Source organism: Ixodes scapularis, unplaced genomic scaffold (assembly GCF_016920785.2).
Source record: "Ixodes scapularis isolate PalLabHiFi unplaced genomic scaffold, ASM1692078v2 PGA_scaffold8__174_contigs__length_109621045, whole genome shotgun sequence".
NCBI lineage: Eukaryota > Metazoa > Arthropoda > Arachnida > Ixodida > Ixodidae > Ixodes > Ixodes scapularis.
This window is the reverse complement of record NW_024609883.1, coordinates 87,288,116-87,315,286: the sequence shown is the minus strand read 5'-3', so window position 1 is coordinate 87,315,286 and position 27,171 is coordinate 87,288,116. Positions and strand designations below refer to the sequence as shown.

The 27,171-nt window shown below is 44.8% G+C and overlaps 1 protein-coding gene across 1 annotated transcript in view; it reads right to left on the bottom strand.

Moving 5' to 3' along the window:
- LOC8023464 overlaps positions 1-27,171 on the bottom strand; it is a 55,018-nt gene that overhangs the window by 27,342 nt on the left and 505 nt on the right. The window contains exons 2-5 of the mRNA XM_042286863.1: positions 24,238-24,306; positions 22,110-22,130; positions 21,804-21,815; positions 19,625-19,828 (exon numbers count right to left, since the gene is read on the bottom strand). Coding sequence (XP_042142797.1) covers positions 19,625-19,828; positions 21,804-21,815; positions 22,110-22,130; positions 24,238-24,306 — 306 coding nt within the window. The remainder of the gene's footprint in view (positions 1-19,624; positions 19,829-21,803; positions 21,816-22,109; positions 22,131-24,237; positions 24,307-27,171) is intronic.

Below are 27,171 nucleotides of genomic sequence, written 5' to 3'. Positions count from 1 at the left end.
GTGCGCACTGTTGGCTTAGGCTGGCCTCCCGTCTAAAAGCTTTCGCCTCAAAGTGCAAGACAAAAGTGCTTTTCACGTGCAAATCGAGACTCGGTGACATGTGTAGGACCGTCAACAGAGATGGACCCCCAGAACCCAGCTGCACCAAAAAACACGCAAGCAAGTTCACCGCCTGCATGACGGAGAACGTGTACGCGATCCACCTGTCCTACGGGGCTAGGTACATAAGGCAAACGGGGCGATGCCTCAACGACCGGCTTCGAGAACATCATGGACGCCGAAAGAGCTGCTTCGGATTCTTAGCACCCGATCGTCATTCACAGGAGAAAGTGTCCCGGCTGCTGTCCTAATTTTGCCGGCACGACAGCCATGGGAGGCCACTACGAGCGAGTCGGAAGAAAAATAAATGAGGCCTATTGGATGGCGACAAGCCCGCAATACATAAGCACCCCTTCCATTTCGCTCTCAAGAAAGAAGATTATCTTTCTCAGGCCCACAATGGAAGCCGAACGCTGACAGACTAGGAAAGGCGACAAGGTCCCCGGCAGAAGCGGCCTTTCCTTTCATTCCTTTATCCCGCACCTCCAGGGCCCCGTTCTCCCCTCTCCCTTCCTCTTCTGGCAATCTCCTCACTTCCTCCGCTTCCTTTCCTTCCCCCGAAGTTTCCCTTTCCCGTACTCCCACGGAGCGGGCGGGCTTTGAGCTGGAAGCCGAAAATAAAGGTTGAAGTTGAAATATTGTCCTGTCTGTATCTTCCCTTATGTGTCTCCACTTTCTAAATGTTTAAAAAGCACCAACACGCTCAAATAGTACAGGTTATATAAAGAGGCGGGCCACGTAGGTCCGGTTTCCAAAATGGGTTCTTCAGTGTTCCGTTGTTTTCGTGCGTTCCAGACGTGGCCGTGTTTGTTTGGTTGTCAACGGCCTGAATACGTTCGTGGAATTCTTGTGCTGCGTTTGTTGGACGCGCTTCGACAAAAACTTCTCCTCGCCAACGACAAAACGTCAGTTGAATGTGCGCAACCTTCTGTCTAGACTGTGTTTTCGGGCTGCCCGAGTCGGATTATGCATCTATCAAGGATTACATGATATCGGTTGTTTTAGTAAGTGCACTTCAAGTATGCTTCTGAGAGTAGTGCTTTCTTCTCAATCTTCGCGGGTTTTTGTTTTTGTTTTAATTTATGAGTTTTGCTTGGCATGAAATTAGTGTTAATTATATTTCATCATTTGCTTTTCATTTTACAGAGAAGTATGACCTTTGTAAATATGTCGAGAATACGTTGTGTAAAGATAGTGATTTAATAAACTTCTGGGAGCGTTCGAAAAAAATTCCTTCGTCCGTGTATGTTATTGATATGCGACAAATGATATGCAACGTCCTACACAACACCGACTTGCACGACGTTCGGCCAATACAGAGCTGACGCATTGTAGAGTATTCGCACGATATTGCGCGAACACTGGACCGGGGCAAAACGACTGTACGGCAATACCTGCCTGATATTGAACGGTGGTGCAGAACTAGACATTAGGGAGTTTTAGCGAGTCGTTTTTCAAGCACACGGTTCCGAAATCACGAATGGTACAGCTGGTCCGTTCCGTGAAACCGTACGTCAAATTTCACACACTTTAGCGAATCGTGAAAGTGGCGCGACCTTGTAAACGATGATGATGATCGTACTTAATGGTGGCGCCATCTTCTAGTAAACATGTGAAACATTCTGCAACGTGTAAATCCTTGCCGACGGCACCGACGGTGGCGGACACCGTGGTGGCGGCTCGTGTTTCCGGCGTACGACTGATGTAAACATTCGCCGGTCGGAATTTCAAGAACTGCGAAGCTAGGTAGAGTAAGAAGTGTCTGAACGGTCTGAACGACCGCAATGGTATGTGGTCTGTCTCCGTCATCTTGAACTTGAATGATCGTTCACGTTGTGTGCCGTCGAACCAAATCATTTCGTCTGCTCGCGGTTGCCACGGCAGCTAGTCTGCGCGCAGATCGCAAAAATTTACTAGCATGCGCAGTTTACAACATTCACGATCGCTTACCATTGTGAGCAGTCCTCGAAATGATTTGGTTCAACCTCTCCAATGAAGCAGGCTAACAGGACGGCAAATCGCCTCCCGCTGTCCTAAGCCTAACGCTCGGCTGGGTCGGCGAAGACCGACCGCCATCTTTTTTTTTACCCGAGTCGTGAACGGTGCTGACTGCGTTGCGGTGACGACTCCAGCGGCCGGAATGGGAGAAACGAACGAGAAGAGGCTCCCGACTCCCCGAACGACTCGCGCGCGCATGCGCAGTGGCGTCGCGGATGCGTTCGAGGGCGAACCATTCGTGTGGAAACGACCTGCTAAAACTCCCTATTTGAGCGATATTGGAGCCGACTTTCAGCCGATACTGGCACTATACCCTGCCATGTATCGCCGTGCTGCGTGGGAACGCAGATGGTGAGATCTGACCACCGTGTTTCCAACGCTTATTTAATTTAATTTTTTTTTTCTGTAGCGCGTGAAAGGGCACTTCTGTTGCACACCAGTGAAATTCCAAACTTCGACAGGCCACTGAGGTTTCTTTGGCACTTCTTTGGCACTCCAATGGCTAGCCAGAGAAGAGCCAAACCTTCGGCACGCCCCGAATTCCCAAATTAGGATTTACTTCGGCAGTTATGGCAGAAGTCTGGCACTTATTTTAGCACAACTGTGGTGAGCCAGAGAAAAGCCAAACTGGCTTATCCGAAATACCCAATTTTGGCGTTGCTTTGGCAGTTATAGCTTCAGTATGGCATTTACTTCCGCATTCTTGTAGCGGACCAGAGAAAAGCCAAACTTTGGAATATCCGAAATACCCCAATTAGGCGTTGCTTTGGCAGTTATGGCTCCAGTATGACACTTACTTCGGCACTCCTGTGGCGGGTCAGAGAAAAGCTAAACTTTGGCATGTCCGAAATACCAAAATTAGGCGTTGCCCTGGCAGTTAGGGCTCAGTTAGGGCTCGAGCTTAGGCACTCCTCTGGCGGGCCAGAGAAATGCCAAACTTTTGCATGTCCGAAATACCCAAATAAGGCGTTGCTCTGGCAGTTACGGCTGATGTATGGCACTACTTCGGCACTTCTGTAGCGGGCCAGAGAAAAGCCAAACTTTGGCATTTCCAAAATACCTAAATTAGGCGTCGCTATGGCAGTTATGGCTCAAGTATGGCACTACTTCGGCACTTCTCTGGCGCACCAGAGAAAAGCCTAACTTTGGCATGCCCTAGTATCGCTCAATTTGGGTCATAGTTAGGCAACGTACTTTGGCACTGATGAACGCCATGGTGCAAAGCCTAACTGGGCCAAAGTTGGGCCCTTACGTTTGCCGGACCTTTGCCCAAGTTGGGCATTTCTCTGGCGTGGTATCTGGGCCTAATTCCCAAATTAGGATTTACTATGGCAGTTATGGCTGCAGCATGGCACCAAGTTTGACGCTCCTCTGGTGGACCAGAGCAAAGCCGAACTTTATGGCTCAAGTATGGTACTACTTCGGCACTCCAGTGGCGGAACAGAGAAATGCCAAACATTGGCACGTCCGAAATACCCAAATTAGGCGTTGCTCCGGCAGTTATGGCTCAAGTATGGCACTACTTCGGCACTCCTGTGGCGGACCAGAAAAAAGCCAAACTTTGGCACGTCCCAAATACCCAAATTAGGCGTTGCTTTGGCAGTTATGGCTCAAGTATATGCACTACTTCGGCACTCCTGTGACGCACCAGAGAAACGCCAAACCTTGGCATGCCCCGAATTCCCAGAATAGAATTTACTATTGCAGTTATGGCTCAATTATGGCACCAACTTTGGCGCTCCTCTGGCGTACCAGAGAAGAGCCAAACTTTGGCATGCCTTAGGATCTCCCAAATAAGGCTATAGTTAGGCGTCGTACTTTGGCACTGATGAGTGCCAGGGTGCAAAACCTGACTGCGCCAAAGTTGGGCGCTTATGTTTGCTAGACCTTTGCCCAAGTTGGGCATTCCTTTGGCGTGCTACCTGGGTAGTCACTGACAGAGAGGGAACCGCAGGGCGTGTCTCTCGAAAACACACGCGTTCCTCGCCTTCCGCTGCGGTTGGCATCCGGACGCGCACTCGAGGTGCGCGAGACGCAGACACATTGTCGAGGAAGGAATAAGCTCGCGCTAGAGGCGGTACGAGTGAAGCTCCCTGCTAGCGCCCTGCGTATCCGCGGATTATCCGCTAATATCCGCAGATATCCGTAGTAAACTTGCGTATTAGACAAATTTTGGCGAATTGCGGTGCGGATGCAGATATCCGCGGATTCGGATCTAAATTTTTGCCCGGTGGCATTCAGTCCGTCGACTGACGTTTCATCTACGGATCGTTTCGTCGACATGTGACGTTTGATCGAAAAGCTTCCCGTGTTCGTTTCATCGAAAAACATGAGACGCTTCTTCTATCACAACCCTTTTATTTTCGTAACAAATTTTTTGCGTCTCGCCTGGATTACAGGGGGGAGGGGCACATGGTTTGGTTAAGCACGCCTTAGTGAATCGCGCGCTGGCTTTTAGCGGCTTAGTGAAGAAATGCGTTGTCGACAAAACGTCGCAAGGGCATGTGCCCACAAAACGTTAAGCGTCGACGAACCATGTGTCCATGAAATGTATGTCCGTGGAAAGTTGTTCACGAAACGTATTTCCACAAAACGCGTTTCGAAGGAACGATAGGGATCCTAAAAAGATCTGATTCTTACTGAAGATCGCTTCAGTTAGTGCATTTCATCTCGTCAAAAATGCTATCTATAGAAAAAGTAAAAGTAAAGGATGCAGGGCGTCAATCGTCCCGAGAAAGCTAGTTCTTTGGCAGGGAAAGAGCGGAAAACTTTCCCGGGCAAAGAAAACCTCAAGCGAACAAGTCACAAGAAAGTACAAGAAACCTCCCCCTCTCCGCAGAGAGTGGTGTGGTCATGACAGCGAGTGCGACCCTGTGGCGCCACGGTTTGCAAGTTTCGGAATCAGCGGCGCACGCGCATAGGCAGGCCCGTAAAAAGTGCCTCTTTCTTTTCTGTATGCTTAGAGTTCTCGCCAAGAAAGCCGGGTGGTTCATATTCGTCCGGTTGGGCGCCAGCAATGCCAGCGGCTGCCGCGCGCAACCACCGTAGCTGCCCCCCCCCCCCCCCCCAAAAAAAAAAAAAAAAAATGTTTTCTTTTAATATACATATTTGGGCGCCTGCAGGGCCGCGATATTTTTCGAACAACAGGTCAGTCGATCCGATCAGGCCTTGGACTCCGACTTAGCGGCGCATCTGCCCGCTGGCTGACACGAAACCAGATTTGTACGTATAGTTCAACTATTCTACTTAAATTACTGTAGTTTAACTACTTTTCTGAGTAGTTTAGAAAATTTCAATTACATTTTTATTTCGGTAATTAGTAGTTTTCTTTAATTACTTTTTCTGAGTAACTTCTACACAAGTTACAAATTACTTTTTAATTTGAGTGGCTGTTTTGCTTATCAACAAACATTGCTGCACTAAGGAGATGAGATGTTCGAAGATCAGCTGATGTTTTCAAAGAGGGGGAAGCATGTGGCTTTGGAAATGGAGGGGGGAGGGAGAGAAAATTGTTCGGAGAGTCTGAAACGACTCAAAATTTTCTCCCCCCCCCCCATTGCAAGAACACTGCTACGACGCGCGGGGAGCGAACAGACACGACGCAAAAGAGGCCGAGTAACTGCGGGATTTGCGACGAAGACTGGCGTTTCTCCGTGTCCCGAAGCTCAAGGAGACCTGACCCATCATTTCAAGAAAGGGCTGGTCCCCACTTCTCCCCAACGTAGAAACTCTCGCCCACTACAGGAAGTGAACACTGCATCCCCACTCAAAGGAGGCAACAAAATGCAGCACCTGCTCTGTAACTCACCTTGTGCTCCCGTAGTTTCTGCTGTACTCGAAGAATTGCGTGCTAAAGGGCAACGCAAAGATGGCCTTTTTGCGTTGCCTTTCCCCCAAAACCGAGAATATGCAGATTTTCAAAGATTCAAAAATCGTTCGAGAAACCTGTAGTAACTCCTCCAACGTTTTTATATAAAAAATAATAAGCAGTGTTGGGAAGTACTCCATGTACATAATATTTAAAGTACTACTGTTTAGAAAAATTGTACTTTACTTGACGTAAATTCTCTGAACATGTACTTGTATTTTCCGTGGAAAGCAAAGCTCCCGACTTTCATGTACATTCCCCGAATCGGAAAACAAAAAAAATGGCGGTGTCGTCGTGTGAAAACGCGCTCTTTTGAGACGTCATCTGGTCATTTCTCTGACTCTGAGTGAAGTTATGGCGGCTGTAAGACCGATGGAAATAAGTGCATTTAAGTTGATTGTGTCAAATAGCTCGTCAGCGAGAGTAAAACAACTACTCTGCGGCGACTTGACCATACGCCATATTTGCTGCAATTTCCGTAAAAAACTGATAAACCTCCGATTACCTCTGGAGCAGTCCATAGCAGTTAAAAAAAACACTGTATAGGGAATGAAAGGGCATCATGAAAGGTAGTGTTAGAGGCGCTTGTACTTTACCTTGAAATGTGTTTATATACGTTACTTCGAGTACATTGCACCCGGTGTACTTACAACTTTACTTGAAGTACATAACCTCTCATTTACTTTGTACTTTACTTTAAGTACTTTTTAGATGTACTTTACGCAACACTGCAAACAAGCAAACACTGTCTAAAAAGTCAAGCTCAGCCAGTGCTGAACCTGAAAGTACATTATGACACATTCGCAGTATATCATTGACCGAACAAACAAGATATTACAAAACAATTAGTCACGGAAAAGCAGAACCGGCTATCAAAGCATTTCTGTGATAAAAAAAAAGCTGATTCATATTTGGCTAGCACAATTTCTCTGACGGATCAAAACCTCTGTACTTTCTTTTTACCATAAAAAAAGCATAAAAACAACTTCAAAAGTAACTTCGAAAAGTAATTCGCTACTTTTCTACGGTAATTAGTAATTTTCTCAATTACTTTATATCTGAGTAGTTTCTAATCTACTCAAATTACTTTTGACATTAATACTCAGTAACTTAACTTAATTACTTTTTTTGAGTAACTTGTACATGTCTGCACGAAACACCGCGAGACTCCAGGCGGCTGCATACGCTCGGTAACATCACAGAAAGAATGTTGACTTCCTACCACTGCTTCTCCTCCTCTCTTTCCGAACCTTTTTTTTATGACCTTTTTTCTTAGTCGTTTAAACTTCAGGGGAGATTTAAGGTGTGTAATGGTTCCGGGCCGAGCATGCCGTTACTTCCAAGCCTCGTGGACTCCGAAGATACTGAGGAGCGTTCACTGAGAGGAGAAGACGTTTATACGCAGGAACTTTTACATCGTCATCTTTCATTTTTGACATCTGAGAAGGGAAGACTCTCTACGAGTCCGAGTACAGGCTAATGTAGGCTATTGAAGCTGCGAGGAGGTCCCTGTCCATGGTCCCGCGAGGGGAAGGGGCACACTCGTCACCACGGGACGTCTCATGCAGTCTCGCCGGACGCGGACCTCCCACGTGGTCACACCCCGGCCCAAGCATCCTTCTGGTCTAGTTTTTCGAAGAACGCGTGAACAGAGCAGCCTTCTCGATCACACAGCGAGACGCAAACGTCCCCACTTGTCTCCATCGTTCGGTAGCACCCGGTCCGAAGACCGAAGAAGCGGGCCCCAGTTTCTCAGCGGGGTGTTAGGAGGGTCAGCTCCCGCTGTGCCGGGGGGTCCGCTCGGCATCTCCCGGAAGCCGCACCCCACCCACGCCGCGTCGGTCGGCATGTTCGGCGGCGCCAGAATGCCGAGCCCGAAACTCTGGTCAGTCGATGGATGGTCGATGGCGCTGCCAGGAAGCCGAACCCGCTGTCTGGGTGGCCGATCGTAACAGGGGCCACACGTGAAAGTTTTCGATTCCGCGTGCGGCGGGGGAGAACGCGGTCAGCGTGACTTCCGCTGATTTTCCTAGTCTAAATGTAATTGCAACCTCTGGTGGTTAGTAAGAACATCGACATGGTTCCACATTATGCGGATGCGGTTCGGATACCGATACAAAGTTTGCGGATGGGGATCGGATACGCATACAATAATGTAAACATTTTGCGGATCCGGTTCGGATGCGGATACGAAGTCTGCGGATGCGGATCGAATGCGGATACTCAAACTGTTATCCGCGCAGGGCTCTAAGCTCCTCCCTGCGTTCTCATTTTGTCAGTGCATGCCTATAGCTGTTCACCAGCACACAAAAGTAAGCAGACGACGACGATGATGATGATCATATTCCGGAAAATGAACTGTTCATGACCACACCAGATATCATCATGTATATCACATAATGCATGCATATACTAGTCTTCTGCGAATAGTGGACTTTGAGTTGGAAACGAATTCAAAGCGAATTGTGGTTTCGGCCGAATATTTTCGATTCGAATATCAAATAGTTTTTTCATGCCTTTCACTATCATTGAATAATGCTTAGACAAAAACCCAGCTAAACTTGTGAAGGTAGTTCCACTTGTTCATTTACAAGCTAAGTTTAATCTATCTATATTTTTGAACTGTGACTTCAGGAGGTCATCTGTCTTCAGATGGCAAGTGAACGACGGATTTGACATAAAATGAATCCGGTAGAGATGGCCAACTATACCCAATGGTGTCAATCTATAAATCTTGCGATATAAAATATTTTTTTTTTAATCTCGAGTGACGAACGAATGAATCGTGCATGATGAACGCAGGTTGTAAGGAAATCTCTGCCTAATTTAGTATACTCTTGCATAACAGTTTAATTTTAAACATTTTACTGCAATGTAGATATACACATTAACAAAGTTCTAATTTATTTTCACATAGTCGGCAAAGGTGCACCATCCCGCTTTGAATATATGCTTTACCTCGAAGCGCGCAATTACGATATTCATACTTTTCAAGTGTTTATCGCGGCGTGTTACTCCGTTGAGTGCGCTTCTTACCAAGCACCGGAGAACTGCGGAGAAGCAACACCCGTAGAGCTCGCTTTTGCGGGTTTTGCTTCTCCGCAGCGCACCGGTATTTGGCAAGAAGCGCACTCAACGGGGCCAACCGGCCGCAATCAACACTTCGAAAAACGCGAATAGTGCAGTTCTTCTCGAAGCGAATTTCGAATAGTGTATTATTCGGAACTAGTATTTTAAATTTATAATATTCTCACAACCCTAGTATGTACTCCTCACTTTATCATGTTCACTAGACGCGGCACCACGAGCCTTCATAGTACGGGCTGCTGCCTTTCCGCGGTGCCGCAGCTCTCCAGAGCCAAATAAGTAAAGACTAAAGACTAAAGAAAGACTAAATGTACCACGGTAATGATAATAATTATCCAGACAGTTGGCTGTTCATGACCGCACATTGTATAAAGACGATGATGATAACGATCACAATCTGGAGAGTTAGATGTTCATAACCTCACAAAATAAACAGATGCCAATCACTATCCAGGCAATTGGCAAGTCATTACCGGAGACTGTAAACACATGATGATGATGAAGATTATCACAATCAAAACAATTTACTGTTCATTAGCACAAAAAAAGAAAGAGGTCGTAGTTGTGATGAGAGCATGTTTCCTCCAAGTTTTGATTCACTTTCACAAAGCACCACATATATATCAAACATGTAAAAGTGTCTAGGCATTTTTATAAGACGTTGAGATACCCAACGAAACGCAAAGGAGCCCTAGGAATTCCTAGCGGAGCGGTAGGATTCTGGATTGAAACCGTTAATTGAAAATACCACTATGAATTCGGCGGCGCAATGTCGGTGACCGACGTTGCGTAAATACTGGGCGTCAGAAAAAAATAATTTACAAGTTTTTTTTTTACCTCAAAAATAAACTAGGCATCGCCGAACCCTCATTATCCGCCAAAGGTAGAGCTAGAGGTCACAACCAGATGGCAAAGTTTCAGCCCGATCCGATACCTTATTCGAAAGTTATAAGCGATTTTCTGTAAATTCCAATGAGAAAATGGAGCCCATTTTGCCCGTTTTCGGTTTCTGGTGCCCATAGAGCCCCATGTATTCGAAAACTCCGTCGGCCAATATTTTACCATTGAAATGTTCAGAAAATCACTTATAGCTTTTGATTAAGGTATCGGATCGGACTGACACTTTGGCATCTGGTTGTGACCTCTAGCGCTACCTTTGGGTGGAGAATGACCGTTCGTCGATGCCTAGTTGATTTTTGCGGTAAACAAGAACCCTGTAAATTTCTTTTTTTTTTTTTTTGTGACACTTTGTACATTTCTTATTTTCGAGCATGCTTTAAGCGGAAGTACCAGTTTTTAATATAATTGTAATGAACGCAAAAAAAGTATCACGTACGGTAAGATCACTAAAATGGATCCGAATTTGGAGAAAGCAAGCGGATGCTAATCCGAGGCAACTTGTTACAAAACGCATGAGAGCGCCAAATGAAACAAGCCTTACTGCACTGTAAAATTTGATCGCATTGTACATTGTGTTTTATAAAAATGACGCCATGTCACAGTGCTGTTCACTTCCACGTTCATTTCACTTAAAACTTAAAATCATATACGGTATTTTTCGGTGTATGGTTCGCAAACTGTATACATGTTTAGAAGTTGAAATCTTACCCTGTGCGGACTATTTGCAGGATCGGACTATACAATGGCTTACATTTTCCTAGATCGTTCAAAGCGACGAGACGTGAAGAATTTTATGAGTAGTGCATATTTTCTGATTTATGCATGACACAAGCTCCCTTGTGAGCTAATGCAGCAGAACTTCCTCAAGATGTGCTCTGTATTATATTTTTTTACGTTCGGATAAGGCAGTAAGTGGTAGACTATACAACGGGCGCGTACTATCTAAGGAAGACCTTTTTTCTTTTTCTTTTTTTTTTCAGCTGAACTACTTTGTAGAGTACGGTCTTCGCCTTCCAAATTCTCTTTCAGAGTAGAAATGTCATCACCTAGAATAAGTATACCGCGCGCACTCTAATTGCGGCGTAATCGCGGTGTGGTCGAACGGAGACGAGGATTGGGCACGAACGCTGCGGCATTGCTCGGATGGGGCTTCGAGTCCAATCAACGCATCCAAGGGACCTGGCTCGAATCCAATTGCTGAGTCAACGCCATCTGACTGCGACGGCATCCCTCGGAAGAAGTAGAGGATGTTCATATGCCGCGATTATTTCAGGGAGTGTAGGAAGAATTCCAAAGAAATCTAACCATACTTAATAGGCATAACGAAATGTAACTCGAATTCGTGTTAGAGGTCATTCTTCCCTAAAATGGCTTTGAACGATTCCGTATCCGGTTTTCATGGCCTCTTTTGTTAATAATACGTATACAGTATATCAACACCGTTTCCTTTTCTTAATCACCACAAACAAAGCGCACCATTGCCTTCTCTTTCTCCTCGTTGTTTTGTTATGCTCACTCCCCTTTATAATGACAACGGTTCTAAGCGGAATTTAATCAAATAAGTAGATGAGCTCGCTCATAACATTACCGAAGTGTACATAATGGCAGCCTTTATTTTGCTTCCGGCTATGGTAAGAATTATGAATAATGTGACTTGACATGCAAAGGTGCCCTTTATAGACGCGTTATTATTCCTAAATAGATCTGCATGCCTTGTTCCTTCCCTGGGAACACGGAAACTCACACTAAATAGCCTAGACGACGATATATTTGCCAGCGTAATAATTAAAGCCGGACGCATTTTGGAACAGGGCAATAGAACAGAAATAATGAAACAGTCACCAGAATAAAAGACGAACGCCTAGAGATCTGTCAGCTTACAACAAAGGCTTAATGATGCGAGCCCTATCTCAGGGTAGTTTAATAGGGGCATCAATAAACATTTTGGAACAAGGTAAAAAAACAGAAATAATGAAACAGCTACCTGAACAAAAGAAGAACGCCTTGAGATATATCAGCTTGCAACAAAGGCCTAATGTTGTGAATCATATCTCTACCAAGAAGGGTAATTTATTTGGGGCATCGATAAACCGTTATCTTGCAATGAAAAATCTGTGAATGTCAGTTTTGGTTTCCTTTGATATAGACCAACACGCGGCTCTGACGTCACGCCTCTGCGGTGGCGCTGCTGTCGGCAGAGCGCATGCGCAGTTGCTTCGCCTCGTCCGAATCTGGTTTCTGCGCACGCGCAGTGCCCACACCTGGTGTGGGCAAACGCGGGCTTGTTTGTAAACAGCCCGCGTTTATATTTTTTCTATATTTTTTCTATATTTTTTCGGTTTTAACAGAATAGGCTGCACGTTATCAATTTTTTTTTATAGCAAAGATTTTTCGTTTTTGTAAGTAAGTGAACGTGTTCGACACAATGTGTGGCTGATATATTGGCTGCCTAGGTTTCTGCAATTGTGTTATAGTTTCATATTTCTAGGAACACTTAAGGAAAACCTAGATATGCTTCGTTTACTGCAGCCGCCTTTTATAATTCTGAGAAAAACATTCCTACACTGGGGGGGGGGGGGGGGGGTGCGTTTTGTGGCATGACATTTATCCAGTTGTTCAAAATGATCACAAATGAAATCTTTATCCCTCTTTAACATACGATCTAGAAAAGCTCATACATTTCTTCAAAAAACACCATTAGAATGCAAAAAAAAAATGGCAGCGACTTTTATTTTTGGTATCCTGCAATCAAGTGTTCCAAAACGTGCCATTTGCTCTTCGGAACGCAAGGAGGAGCACGCTTATTAAAGGGCAACGTAGAGAAAGCGCACGGAAGGCGGCATCATGAGGCAGCCATGCGCACATACTCGTTGGTTGAAGTTGGGGGGATACAAAACCAAGTGGGTGTGGTCGGGTTGGTAAACACACGCACCAAGTGCGCAAGGGGCCGACAAACTCGCACGGCGTATGGCGCATGGAATGCAGTATTGAAGAAGTGATTCTTGAAATTTTTCTCGAAGAAAATGTACGTAACGTGATGTCTTGGCATCGAGTAGTCGTGTCACGTGATCTCGTGGCGTGACGCTGCACTATAGAGTGTCAACTTACATAACGCGTCAGATAGATTTCCGCGCGGGCGTAAAAGTTTCTGGGACTCGGCGGCTTTCGTTATAAAGCATTCCGTGCTTTGAAAAGGGGCCAAATAATTTTTCACTTCCTTCGGCATTCTAATTTAACGAAAAAGCCTAAGAAATATCTTTATTTAAGAATGCTGGGACAGGTCAAATGATATGAGCGAGAAAATATAGTACGAGTGCAGGCGAGCTGGTGAATATTGACCTTGTTGAATTAACCTAAGACTGGGGTAGAAGAAAAACATCAAAAACCTGGAAGGGACTGGAAATAGACAGGACGACGTCTCAAACTCAACTAACTGGTCCATTTAGTCCACCACTTTATATAGTCCCAAACTCAAGACCCTCACTACCAACATAGAAAAACGGCAGCGGACGTGTTTCGGACAGCAGTTGCTATTTGCACTACATCAACCGCGGGGCCACGTGATGCTCCAGTGACGTCGGTTCTCTGCGTCACGCATTTCGGTTAGTAGGGGTCGCATGACTTTTTTTGTAGCGCGAGCTAAACTGACCGAGGTTGAGCAGTTTCACGTGGCTCCTGGAGAGCCACGCTGCGCATGCGCGAGGAGCAGTGACGTCCCACGGCGCACAGCTGGCGCGCCGGAGCAGCCGCCGCCGCGCGCGCCTCGCCGGTCTGCGCATTCCAGAGGAAAGGCGTCATAGCCGCGGCAGACGCACTGGCGCCGCCGCGTGCCCAGCTGTGCGTCTCCGTTGCGCAGTAGCCTATATTCTGACGCTGCACCGGAGCCGCTTGATAGCGCCTCTCATTTTTTTTCTTTTCGTTTTGTCGGCTATAGAAAAATGCTTTACCCTAGCTGCATTCGCGCCGCTTTGCGGTGGCAGTCTGCAGCGGCTCATTACACTTATGTTAACCCACTTGGCCCACCCGTAAACAGCGTTTCGCGGTGGACAAGCCTACCCGTTCGCTTAGCAATGAGCTTGAGGGTCGACGAACCCAAATAATGCCAACCGACAAAACGCGAGAAAAGGGAAGGTCGCGTACGGCCCTCACCGGCAAATATGTGTGACGTAGGGATGGGCCGTCATTGGAGTGTCACGTGACCACACGGCTAGTTCTGCGCAGATAGCAAATCCCGTTTCGGACGACTGCGGACGCATTTTTCCGGTGCTCCGGCAAAATGAAGTATATATATATATATATATATTTAACTTGGTCTTTGCTCTAGTGTGCATGGGATAGAGAAATGGATAGTGTTAAGTAGTGATAGGGTGTTAGGGTAGCTTTTGAAGCTAGGTTGAATTATTTAGCTTAGCGCTTAGCCTTGAAAGGGCCCTGAAGTCGATTCTGGGATCGTTCTTTTGTGGTGAGAACTCAATCTAGACGCTCTAAGCATCCCAACAAACCTAAAATAATATTCGTGTTAGCTTACTTCCTCGTTAAAAGCGTCTTCACAGATCGCGACACACCCTTTTTGGGAAGAAGTTTCTTTTGAGTGAAGTGGTCGACGAAGGGCGCTTGTTTGCGAGTTGCAAGCGATGGCTTCAGCCTCAGAGAAAAAGAGGAACAAACTTTCTTCGAAAGGAGTTATAATAAAATCATTTGGAATCTGCGCGTATTGTTGGGTTTTCATTGGTGCACACACTGTAGTCCGCGAGAAAGAAAGGGTCCACATGTTCTTCTATTGCCCTGAGGTGAATATGCGGTTTTGCAATATAGGACTTATATGTAGGAACTAACACATTTTAAACAATATAATATCAAAAATGACCTTTTTCAGAAATGACTTCAAATGACTTTTTAAGGAAGTTCGATTATTGCAGTCACGTGACAAGCTTTGTTTAAACGTTTGGTGCGATGGTTTGACCGTTCTTTTTTCGCAGAGGTTTGTGAAGACGTGATAAGTAAGATCTTTTTTTTTGTCTTTATGCTACACGGATATAGTTTGTAATTACAAAATCTGTACTTTTTTATTTTATTTTTTATTTTTATTTATTTATTTATCTATATTTATCTTCTTCTTTTTTGAGGGGGAGGGGGGGGGGGGGCTTGCCGCATGGGGCTTGTCATGGGGCTTGCCACGCAGAGCAGAGTAGCGGGTAATTTTGAGTACACGCAATGCTTCCCGGTGAAGAGAGGGTGAATGATGGCGAGACGAAAGCGAAAAAAGAAAGAAGACCTGGAGTCAGGCGAAGGGAAGGTGCGTTGCAACGTGGGTTGGAGTTGGTGCTATCTGGATAAAACCTTTTTTCCGAATGTGGGGCCAGCACAGGAGGCAGAGTACACTTGCAGGATCTGTCTAAGAACTAAAACTCGACGAGAAATGGGGAGGGAGGGTAGAGTAGCTAGTGAAGGAACTGCAGAAAAAAGGAGAGTGTAGTGCGGCTCTGGAGGCCGAGGTCAGGGAACTGAGGGAGAGCCTGATGGCAAAGAACAAGAGCGAAGCAAGGCAGTTGGAAGGGCGGTTTGAGGAGATAGATGCAATGGTTAAGGCAAAAGGGGAGAAGTGGGAAGCACTGAAGACGTAATTTCCGAGGTCTAAAACGCAGAGAGAGTCAGATGGTGGGCACGGTACAGGTGGGAGTGCTGGCGGGGGGCGCCTTTCCCAGCAAGGAAATGTAGGAGATAGCCAGGACAGTGCCCCACATGAGCAGACAACGCCCACAACGCCGACGTTTAGTCAGATAGTCGGAACAAGTAGGGCCACGGGAGGACGGACAGCATCGGAAGGCACAAGGGGGAAGATGACAGGACAGGAGGAAAAGGAGACAGAGCGCAGGATGATGTGGGTTGTCGGAAATTCCAATGTGCCAAAATGCAAGGAGGCGGTACTAAAGACGGTGAGATATGATGAGAGGGTGCCGGTAGAGGACATGCCAGGGAGGAGTCTTAGTGAGGGAATAGATAGGGCAAAGGACAGGATCTGGAAGGATATTAAGGGAAAGAACTTAGTTGTCGTACACGCAGGGGTAAATGACGTACTTAAGTTGAAGGGACGGCATCCGGGGAATCAAACAGAGGCGGGACTGGTGAAACTCTGGGCCGGCTCGGAGGGGTTGCACATTGTTTTGTGCATTATTCCAGAGGTCCAGGGAAGGGGCCCGGAGGAAGTCAGGCAGATCATTGAAGTGGACGGAGTTATGCGAAAGATGAGGGAGGTCCTTAGGTACGTGATGAATGGCGTGATGGATGCCAAGCAGGAGTTCTATGAGAATGGAACACACCGTCCTTTCTCCTAGAATGGTTTTAATTACAGCGTACCCTCGGTGAGGCAGGTAGGGTACATGATTAAGCGCAGAAATAAAGTTGTAGTTGTTGTTGTTGTTGTTTTTACGGGCAGAGACAGGTTTGAGGAGAGTCCTTGTCCGACAAGAGAAGAGGAAACAAGGAAGGGAAGGACTAAGACTCGCAAGAGAAAAAGAAAAATACAACAAAATGTAGGGCTCATAAACATGCAAGGTGGCAGGAATAGACCGAAGTGGATAGAATTCGGGGACCAATTCCGAAAGGAACATTTCACAGTATACAGGGTCGCGTGAAAGGACCATCTTTTATGCTAGAGTGCACGTGGATAGAATGCAACAGGAAAAGAAAAGAACGGAAAGGAGGCTGTCAGGAGCATTAGTGAAAGGACAAGATTGAAAGAGGGTCAAGAAATATTTTAGGAAACATTTAGGAATGTAAGGTAGTATTGAAAATGCGCAAATACTCTTGGGATTTGTATATTTGTGGGCAGAAAATGACTGGAGAGAGGAAAACGCAGAGGACGTAAGATGCATAAACGGAAACATCAAGGAAATTGAAAAGACCACGAAATGCTGATCATAGGAGATATGAAATGTGAGGGAAAAGTAACATAAGAGAGGAGCGACTCTGAATCGACAATAGACTAGGTAAGTGTATTCGTTCTTTCTTGCGTAAGTTGAAACGTGTTGGCGCCAGTTTGTGAATAGCCCCCAACCACTTCAGATTCTGAACTAGACGGCGAGTTTCGCAGTATTTGCGATATCAAATACACACGCTATATCCTGGAAATAGAAACTTTCAGCACGCTCAGATTTAATTCACTCTAATTATAAAAGAATGATGAGTAAATAGGTAAGAGATATACATGAAGGAGAAGTATGCCTTTCGCTACCGTTCGAAAGCAATTAAAATGAGTTTGTAAAAATTAATGTCAATTAATTTATTTTATATTCCGAAGAATATACACTTTTCCAAGAAACACTCGATCCCAGGGGCAACAAATTGTTTTTGAGCCCAGTCACTGAGTTTGAAGCCTAGACTCTCACCGGCGTCCCTCCTAACCCCAACCGATTGGACTGTGATTTCAATAGGCGCAGCCTGCGTAGGCGCAGTTTCAAACGCTGCTGGCCGCTTAATTCTGGTCGTTTCTCGCTATATTCTGTGTTTCATGGTGCATGTATTTTCTAAAAGACATCGAAAAATATTGTACCCCAGTTTGAAAAAAAAAAAGATGTAGAAAACCCCGTAAACTATTTTTGTTGGGTACGCGCGCGACCAAACGAATGCAACTGGAATATTATTTTTTTTTTTTACAATAAGTTTTGACGGCGCCGCCCAATTAGTTGCGTGTCAAACGACAAAGCACTTAGCTGTCGAAAACAAATTACAAGAGAAGATAGCCGAAAGACATGTGTCGACGCTGGCCGGTACAACTTTCGGCACCTCGACGTGCGAAACGAGCACGGAGATAAGGTGTGGAGTGGATGTCCATTCGCCGCCGCGGCCTCAGCGAGAAACTGTTAAAAGGCTAGTTTGGAGTTTGGAGCCTACAAGGTCCATCGTCGCCTTGGGGACTTGAACTACGAGGTGCTCCCCGACGGAACCCGACCATCAGGACGCCGCAAGCCACGACCCGAAGTGGTCCACGTAGTTCGACTCAAGCCGTTCTACGCGCGTTAGGATTGTGGCGCTGTGTTTTAGAGCGCAGCTCTTAGGCGCAACTTTCCGGCGTGAGCGACGTCGCCGTCAGCGTTGGCGTAACCGCCCGGTGCATTATGGGAAACGTCCCATGATGCAACGCGAGGGTGGGGGGGAAAAGGACGGAGCAGGAGGAGGGAACATGCCAGCTACCCGTTGTGCAGGCAAGTGATATCACCACTCATAAATCACAAAGAGGCACGTATGGAAACGTCGTGCACTCGTTATCCAAGTGGCCATGTATATGGGTACGCGTCTGTACTCTGCTTATCGATCTCCGTGGTACGTCAGACGAAGTTGGTAAATTGTGTGCTGCCAAGGTCGACAACGGCTTGCTCGTGGTAGCTCTATAGCAGGAAAGGAGGAGAGGAGGAGAGGGCACGGATGAGGGGGGGGGGGCATTCCCTCCCCTCCTCTATCTAAAGAGCTGCGTTCTGATCCGACATTACAGGGAGTTGTAAACGTTTTTCATTTTTTTTTTATTTCTTCTCACCGTAATTTCGCTTTTGATATTAGCCGTTTTCGTTCTGCTTTGGCATCGGGTCGATGCGCTTTTAAAGGGGGGGGGGGGGATAATGCCGGCGCTCAGGGCCGAGCAAACAACGGTCGGTCACGGAATTCTAGAAGATTCCCGTTTACTCTCACTCGGGACGTAACTCTTATCATTTCATCTTTGTTTCTTGTTATAAAAAGTGCCTGTTCATTCTCACCCCTCACCCCGATCGAGCCCGAGACGCTCAAAGCTTCTTTGCCGAACATTCCAGATGCCGACACACTCCAGACAAGGAGCAGCCCGCGATTTTGCGGGTCAAACTCGCTCTCGCTTGCTGCTTCGCCGTCTAATCGCCGCCCGCTTTTTTCCGCTGTCTCGACGCTCGTTCTTTATTTTGTTTGGCACAATTTCGCTAATTAAACCTTTTTTTTTTAGTTCGCTATTCATCCTCTCGTCGTCTTCATTTGTGACAATATGATGCATGCCATGCACCTATGCTTATAAGTGTTATGCTTCCTAGATCCAGTTATATGTGGGTAATTAGTGTTCCGAGAGTATTAAGGAATAAACCGTGCAATTGCGATTTGAACGGGTAGTATAGAACGCCTCGGGCCAGCCCAGTACTGTTATACAACCTAGAGAGAAATCCACTGCGTCTATAAACCTTTCCATCGCTTATCGCCCAGGCGAAAAATGTCGAGTCACTGGACTGTTACGCAGGTGCGGCGTACGATTTTTTCGCAAGAGGCGCTATTGCGCGTGCTCAGAAGGCGTTTAACAGTCCAGTAAGAAAAGATGGCAGCTCGCAGAAGGCGTTTGTTGGTAAGGTCTATATCCCTCGACTCACTTAGGAGATTCCAATCTACATGTAATCCACAGAGGGAGCTCGTAGAATGACGTGGCTCCAATAAAGTTTTAGCATAAAATATAGTGCACTGGGAAACCGAGCATAACGCAAACGCGTGAAACGTCATGGTCATTGTCATAGAGCAGTATATGTTTTGTTTCTTTTTATGTTTAGACAAATTTTTATCCTCCAAATTCGACGATTGCAGACACTGACTGTCCGATGTGCTTTGCGGGAAAGTAGACGCACCGAATTTCTTAGCGTGTAGGATAATGTACGCCCGGCCACTTACACTTTTTCTCGAAGAGGACGCAGAGGTCGGTGACGGGTTTCTTCTTGTAGCCGCACACGACGAAGCCCATGAGCCCTCCTATGCACCTGTAGTACACCTTCAGCATCTCCTTTGACGTCCTATTGAAGTAGGGCTCCGATGTAAGCGGCACGAACGGGTTGGGCTCCAGACACAGGTTGCCGGCGTAGTAGTGCGCATACTTCACTGCGCATGCCGACGGGAGTGCAAGAGCCGTGGACGTCAAGGTTTCGTAAGACTTGCTATGCCTGCCCACTCTCTCCGGCACATGCACATACGTGTTGTCGGGTGCGAATGATACTGGAAGGGCGGAGCGCGTGGCCGTCGATATACGCTGCGCTAACTAGAGGCTCCTTGGAACCAAAAAAACAGTGGAGTGGAGAGGGATGCTGCCAGGGAGTCCACACTCTAGAAGAGCCCAACCTTGTAGCGACCCCCTCTACTTCAATGCGCAGTTTTATCAATTTCCAGGGGTCTAGAGGTAGCACAGCATGATTCGAAGGCCACGAGCTCCGAAAAGCGAACGAAGTAAACGATTTTCGGTGTACGTTTCCAGCCTTTCCACTACCGCATGCGTCTCAAGACGCAACCCCAAAGTATTTGCTTTTTGTGCGGGAAGCACATTCTTCATAAGCTAATAAAACATCAATTTTATAATGATTTGACTAAATTTTTAGTAAAACAAAGAAGCGTCTGACTTCCTCCGTTGCCATTCTCAGAATTCGTAATTCCTTTGGTATACATCATAGGCGAGAACTCTCGGAAAGCTTATAATTAGAAAGTTCTGCTAAGAGTCGCCGATAGGAGGTGTGACTGCTGTGACGTTTCAGTCTAACTTGTGCAGTCGTCTACTAAAGAGGATCGTCTTGTGCGCTTCGTTTTCTTCCACGCTATTGCGTGTAGCGCCACCGTGCCGCCCGAGTCCGCCGTGAATAGAAATACGTTAGTATCACCCTTGTGATGTGTTGCAATCATACAATAAAATCTTTAACGCCTTTTTTAGAGTTTATAGTCATGCGTGCAGTTTGAATGGTTTATTATTCGATTGTCAAAAATGAAGTTGTAGCTTCAAATAAAGGCACTCCTTATAATTCAAAACTGCATTTTCATTCGCGATCAAAAAGATGTGAAGCTCACCCTCTCCCTGAAATCTCTCGAAGCAATGATAGGCGAGGCATCAATAAACAGTGTGTTTCAACAACGAATGGAATTAGTATCTAAAAAGGGGCTCTTAAAGTAAAAACGTGCTGCATTAAAAAAAAAACACACAAAAAAACTTGATAACGTTACGCAACGCGGTGGACGTCAGGTTACAAGTGTAAAAGCTAATTAGCAAATCTTTAACCAGGAACACACTAATTAACTAATAAACTTTTCAGAATATGTCATGGCTGTTTTGTGAATGCGAATAACTGAATTAGGCTAAAGAGAAATGCTGAAAGTTTAAACACAAAAACAAAAGAACCAATTAAAAATAAATACAAGGTAGACAGGCGAGTTGGCTAGGAAAAATTATGAACTAATTGTGAACCGAAGGAAGACAGATACCGAAACTAAGACGACAAAAGATGGCGATTGTTGCATACAAAATTTATGCCAGCTTCCGCCGCAGATACGAGTATCAAACCATCGCCAGCCAACCTGACAACGTCGAGGCAGCTAAGGGACACGTGGTTACAAAAAATAAGGCGCGCTAAACACTCAGGTCCGGCATGCAGCTTTTGGTGCTTTATTTTCCCTAGTTTCGGTATGATGGACTGTGGGCAGCCCAACCTCGCCATTGAATACCTGAAAGACTATATTGATTTATATTATTCTATGGAATACTATGGCCTATTTTGTCGACACGCACCGCATTTCAATAAGCATATAAGAAAGGCGAATATTTGAAAGGGTCTTGAATTGATCATTAGTACTTTTCATCCCTACCATAAAATTCACCAAGGTCGATAACGTTATACCAAAGGAATAGTTCTTTTTTAAAGCTATTTGCTTAAATTATTTTCAGTCGTTGGTGAAACATCCTGGGTACTTAATGCACGGTGGACAGTGTTCTAAGATAAATATTTACACCCATTATTAGAAATGGGTCGTACAATATTTTAGATATTTCTTGCCGCTTTTTACGTAGTTATTTCCTGTAAAATGGACATAGACTCACCGTTACTAGAATCTAAGGAGGAAAAAAGAAGACAGAGACATTAAACGAAATACAAGGGAAACACTGGAAATACGTCAATAAATGATATGCGCAAGAGCCGTAAAGAATTAAATAAAACGCTTATTTTTTTTCCACAGATTTAAAACGTGTCATGCCGTAATGAACGTTAAATTTTAATGAACCAATTTGGCGTAATTGAAAGGACAACCTAGTGTTAATGAAAACAAAAGTCCTCAAAAAACAAAAAAAAAATGATAAAGATGAATGCAGAAAGACAAGATCAACGAAACAAAACTCCACACTTACGGCCTGTTAGCTTCTTCTTTGCTGAGAAAAAAAAAAAAAGCGCAAATGAAAGTGAAGCGAACTGGATAATGCCCTTGTATTCACAAACTCCTTGTTAAACTTTGCCTTTATTACATTTTCCACTACTTGACTAACGAAGGGTAATATTTTTTGGTTCCTCGTTTAGAATTGCAAATAGTGTTTCAGCGATGTGTGAGCGTATAATTTTTTTTTTTCGCGGTTCGGGATGGCAGTTAAATCCATATTAATAAACATTCCCCTTTACGCTCGGTCGAGAACGTAGCAATTTAGTATTCAGCGTTAAGAACTTCGAGTTAGGTTCTGAAAATTACGGATTCGGTAATTAAAACTTCACCGGTTTGAAATTTCGGGTCTTTCGAGCACGAACAAAGAAACTGAGACTGGGAAAGAACGTCTTAAATTTTGCTAATTGCACGCCGTCGCTCAAGATAAAAGCCGTGAAACAAAGGTGAGCGCTAAGTTTTTCCGTTAGACTGCTGGCTTTTTGTCGGAGCGCTGGCTTGATTATACCGAAGCAAATCTTTGAATAAAATACATCGATTGATTATAGGATCACGAAGGCTCGCATTTTGGCGGTTACTTTGGAATAAGGAACTTGTAACGGCAAATTATTTCGTCAACCAGAGACATGGGTTTATGCTGCGAATTCCGGGTATTACTTAAGCGCATGTATAATATTAGGCAAACGTTATTTGCAATAAAAACCCAAGCTTGCGTTAGGGTATCTGTGATAGATTGATAGATAAAACAAAAGATATATATTTTTTCATTTTCTCAGTTGAAGGGATATGATGAAATATGTCACTATTTTATGTCCTTGCCACGTTTTTCCGTAATTATCATAATACGTTTGTCTGTACCAATACTTTAAATGTTTTATTTTTTTAATTTTGTTCGCTGATACTTTTGAGTTTCGTGGGTAGAACCAATGAACGATGAGGTTGGTGCCCATTACAAGACATATTTAAGCGGGCCTAATATTCAATTTGTTTTTTCACAGGTGTTTGCATATAAATATCACCCATTGTGCTTTATCTTTATTAAAATGTATGGGGAGTTATTTTGTTAGTTCACCGAAGGAATCCGAGGAGATAACGTTCCAAGAACGTTGTCGCTAAAACGTCCTAGATAATGCTTCCTAGATTTTTCTCTTGTTGCTGCTCTTTGGGACTACTGGGGCAGATGGCTGCGATAATTTTAAACAATTAAACAAGCTTTCACTAGGTTTAGTAAAACGGTGTAGCGGAAAGTCTTGTGAAGTAGCAGGTTTCAAGCGAAAAAAATTTCCAGTGAAATACGGAAGGGTTGGTAATTTTCATTTTTCTTAAACGGAATTGAACAAAATGTTTCCCGCTCTTGCGAAAACAAGTAAAGCGACAACAGATAAACTGTTTCGCAGTTCCCCGCTTTCTCTTAACGCGTTCAAGGCGCGAAGGTGGAAAAAAAAAACATTTCAGACGCTTGCACAGATCACAATTCGTTTAGAAACATGTTTAAAGTAAAATGGAGGCTACGTATTTATATCCAATAGCAAATCGATGGTAGTATTATTGGGATGTCATGGTTAGACGGGAAGGGGTTCCCTTAACGGGGCTCTCTTAACTGTTCGTCAAAAATGTTTCAAAATTATGGCCGGGCACCCTGACGCCTTAACGCGTATGAAGATTGAAAGTTGAAATCCGCTTAATGATTACTATAAAAAAGCTTATACTATTTTAATCAGGCCTCTATTTTTCCCATTCCAGCATGCCCTTGAGAAAGAAAATATTTATACCACTAAAGATATATAATGATATATAAAAAAGGGCGATATGACCATATGAAGGTAAATAAATACCTTTAGGATAAAAAATTATTTTTATAATAAATAAATTGGTTACGTATAGTTTACTAGCGATGTTTGTCTCACACAAGTGACATCACAAACTTTTGCGGTAGAGGTCCTATCTTTTGACAAAAATGTACAATATTAAATTATTAGTGGGTAATTGTTATCACCATACTAATGTAGCCTAAGTTACTAAATCGAAAGTTTTGGGAAATACCGTTTTACATAGCGTAAGAAAATTGGTATTATAAACAGGACGGTGGCTTAAATGATTCATACCAGGTAACTTGGGCTTCACAATGTGAACGACTTTAGCAACTGGCTCTGGCACGTACTGAGGTTCGTCATCTGCCAGTACATGAGGATAAAGTACATAAAGTGTTAATATACTTCAGGTTCAAATCTTGTCCACTGGTCGCGTTAATCTGCATTGATAGGGTGGATGAGCTATAGTTGTTTTCTTTTTCCCGTGGTCAGTGTTATACTTAAGTCTGCAGTAATTTGAATATCGCTGCAACGAAGCTGTTAGTATTACATCTCTGGATTTAAACTCGTCAGTATTAACGAATTAAATGTATGCCATATTAGTAGAAATATCATGCAAAAAAGTTGAATACAACTATAAAAAATTTTGCTAGCTGTTTAAACTTTCAACATTCTGTAAATCCAAGAACTAAGATTGACAGCGATTTTTTTTTTTTTATAACACTAATGGCTCATGATGTTGAGACCTCTATAAGTGTATCTCGTCTCTCTTGTTTGTTTTTGTCCTCGCTTTTGTGTTTGCATTCTTTAATGAAGAAAGCGTTCTTGTTTTATCAAACGTTTTGCTATTAAGGCATTGGGAATACCGGTTTGTAAAAATGATAAAGTCAGACACTACAGTAATCATGGCGTAGTGTTACGGACTAAATTCTACGTATATGAACATTCTAAAAAAAATGGATAAATATAATATTTCGTGTCGGTTCCAGAATTAGGTGCGTGTTGAAACGTGATCGTTTCGTTTCAAGTCGCAGCACGATTCGCGTTCATCCAGTGTAAAGCTGCAACGGAAAAAGAGTAGCACAAGTGACCGACGACCGGAGCGGCAAAATCGCGACACGCGGCGCTATTGTTCCCGAGCGCGCCGATAGCGAGAGTGCCAGTCACGTTGGATGTCTTAACGCGGAGGTTGCCGGCAGAAAATTTAAGGATAAGATAGTTTTTAAAATATGGGCTTTAGGATGGGTTGCTTTCAGCCGGCCACCCCCGCGTTCAGATATGGAACGTGACTGGCACTCTCGCTATCAGCGCGCTCGGGAACAATAGCGCCGCCTGTCGCGATTTTGCCACTCCGGTCATCGTTCACTTGTGCTACTCTTTTTCCGTTGCAGTTGTACGTCTTGAAAAAGTAAAGGGTTTGAATTCAAATTATGGTGAATTCCGCTCGCAGATCTCGAGCGCTCCAAAAGCGCTCCATTTGGAGCGCGCATATTCCGCTCGCAGATCTGGCTTGAGTTGGTCATCTTCCGCTCGTAGATCTGTGGCAGCGCCCGCTCCACAGAGCGCCTCACACCCCCCCCCCCCCCCCCCCCCCCCCCCTCCCCCCGAACTTTCTCTGTGGGATTTCACAGATCTTTCCGGAAGTTGACAGGGCGGCCCACGTGATTTCATTCTAAATTGGCTGTGCGCATGCGCGGCGAGGTTGGAGAAGTCGGGGGGCCGGGTGGGCCACGGTCGGCTCATCGAGTTGGATATGCTCGTGCGCGTCGGTTGTTTACGCGGGATGGTGACGGCTCGAACGCTTTTACCTCGCTTAGATCAGGGATACAAAGCCGGGACTGTGGAGCGTGGTAAATTGTAAGCGCTGACCAGACTTGTACCGTACGCATTACAAGTAATCAAATTACTTGTAATCGATTACTTTTTGGAGTAATTTTGTAATCAGTTGATTACTTTGATTAGGTAGTAATCACAAGGGTAATCTGATTACTTTTTGATGTAATAAATTTACTTGTAACCGTTACAATTTGTCCACGGGACCCCCCCCCCCCCCCCCCCCCCCCCCCGGGCACACGCCTTTTTTTTTTATGAAATGACAAAAATAAAATTTCCTATTTTTTTTTTTTTTTTAACGGAAAAAAGATAGATTTTTGAGGAGATGTAGAAAACGAGGTCAATCTCTTTCTATGCAAGGTTTCTGTGGAATGTCCGTTTTTTGTTGTTTTTTTTTCGAGCTGGCTGGGAGTGGGAAGCACCAGGGAAGCCACAGTGCGTGACAAAGGCCATTCAGGGCGAAGTTTGAGGAAGCAGAATGTAGCTTTGTGAGTCCTTCGTTCAAACTAGCCCCCTCACGCACACACACACAGAAATAAAAAAAAATAAAAAAATCCTGCTTAGGGTACCTACTCGCAGCCCGTAGGAGAACTAGAACCGAAGGATGCCTAAAGCGGATGCAAAATATAACGAAGGCAGTTGAGACATTTCCCCAATTCCACTACGTGGTCTTTGCGACAAGCAATGTTGCGAGTTGAGAAATGGTCGGGGCAATCTCTTCCGCTAATGGATACTACACATGATCCGTTTCAAATCCTGGAGCTGCTGCTCTTTTGTATAACATGCGAGCTCATCCACATGTGAATAATAAAATGAGCGACGCAAACTTTGAGCGACAACCCTATCTAGAACTCCCTCCGCTCCCCCCCCCCCCCCCCCACACACACACACACTGGCGAACGCCCAAATCATAGACGTCTTCAAACGAATTCTATGCTTGTGTCCGCATTGTGTAGGTGCAACGACCACGAAGAGGGAGCCAGTTTTTCTTCTTCAATACTTGTGCAAATGTGAAATATAGGTTGGAAGTAGTTCATTGTTATGAGCGCTAAAGATGTGTCTTCACACAATAAAGTAATCGGAAAAGTAACGATTACTTCTTTAAGTAATGTCCAATTACTTTTGCCGTCAAGTAATCAAGTAATCTAATCGAATACTTTTTAGCCAAGAGTAATAGTAATTGTAATCGATTACTTTTTTTAAGTAACGTGTACAAGACTGGCGCTGACACCTGTGATCGTGAGAGGAAGAAAGAGAAAAAGAACGACAGAAAAGCTGGAGGTCAACGCAAGGTTAGGCCTATTCATTCTGCAGCCAATGATTGTTTACCTTTTTACACTATTCCGCCGGCGCTTTCCCGCGCAATGAAGCAAGAAGGGATTAGGCAACGACCGT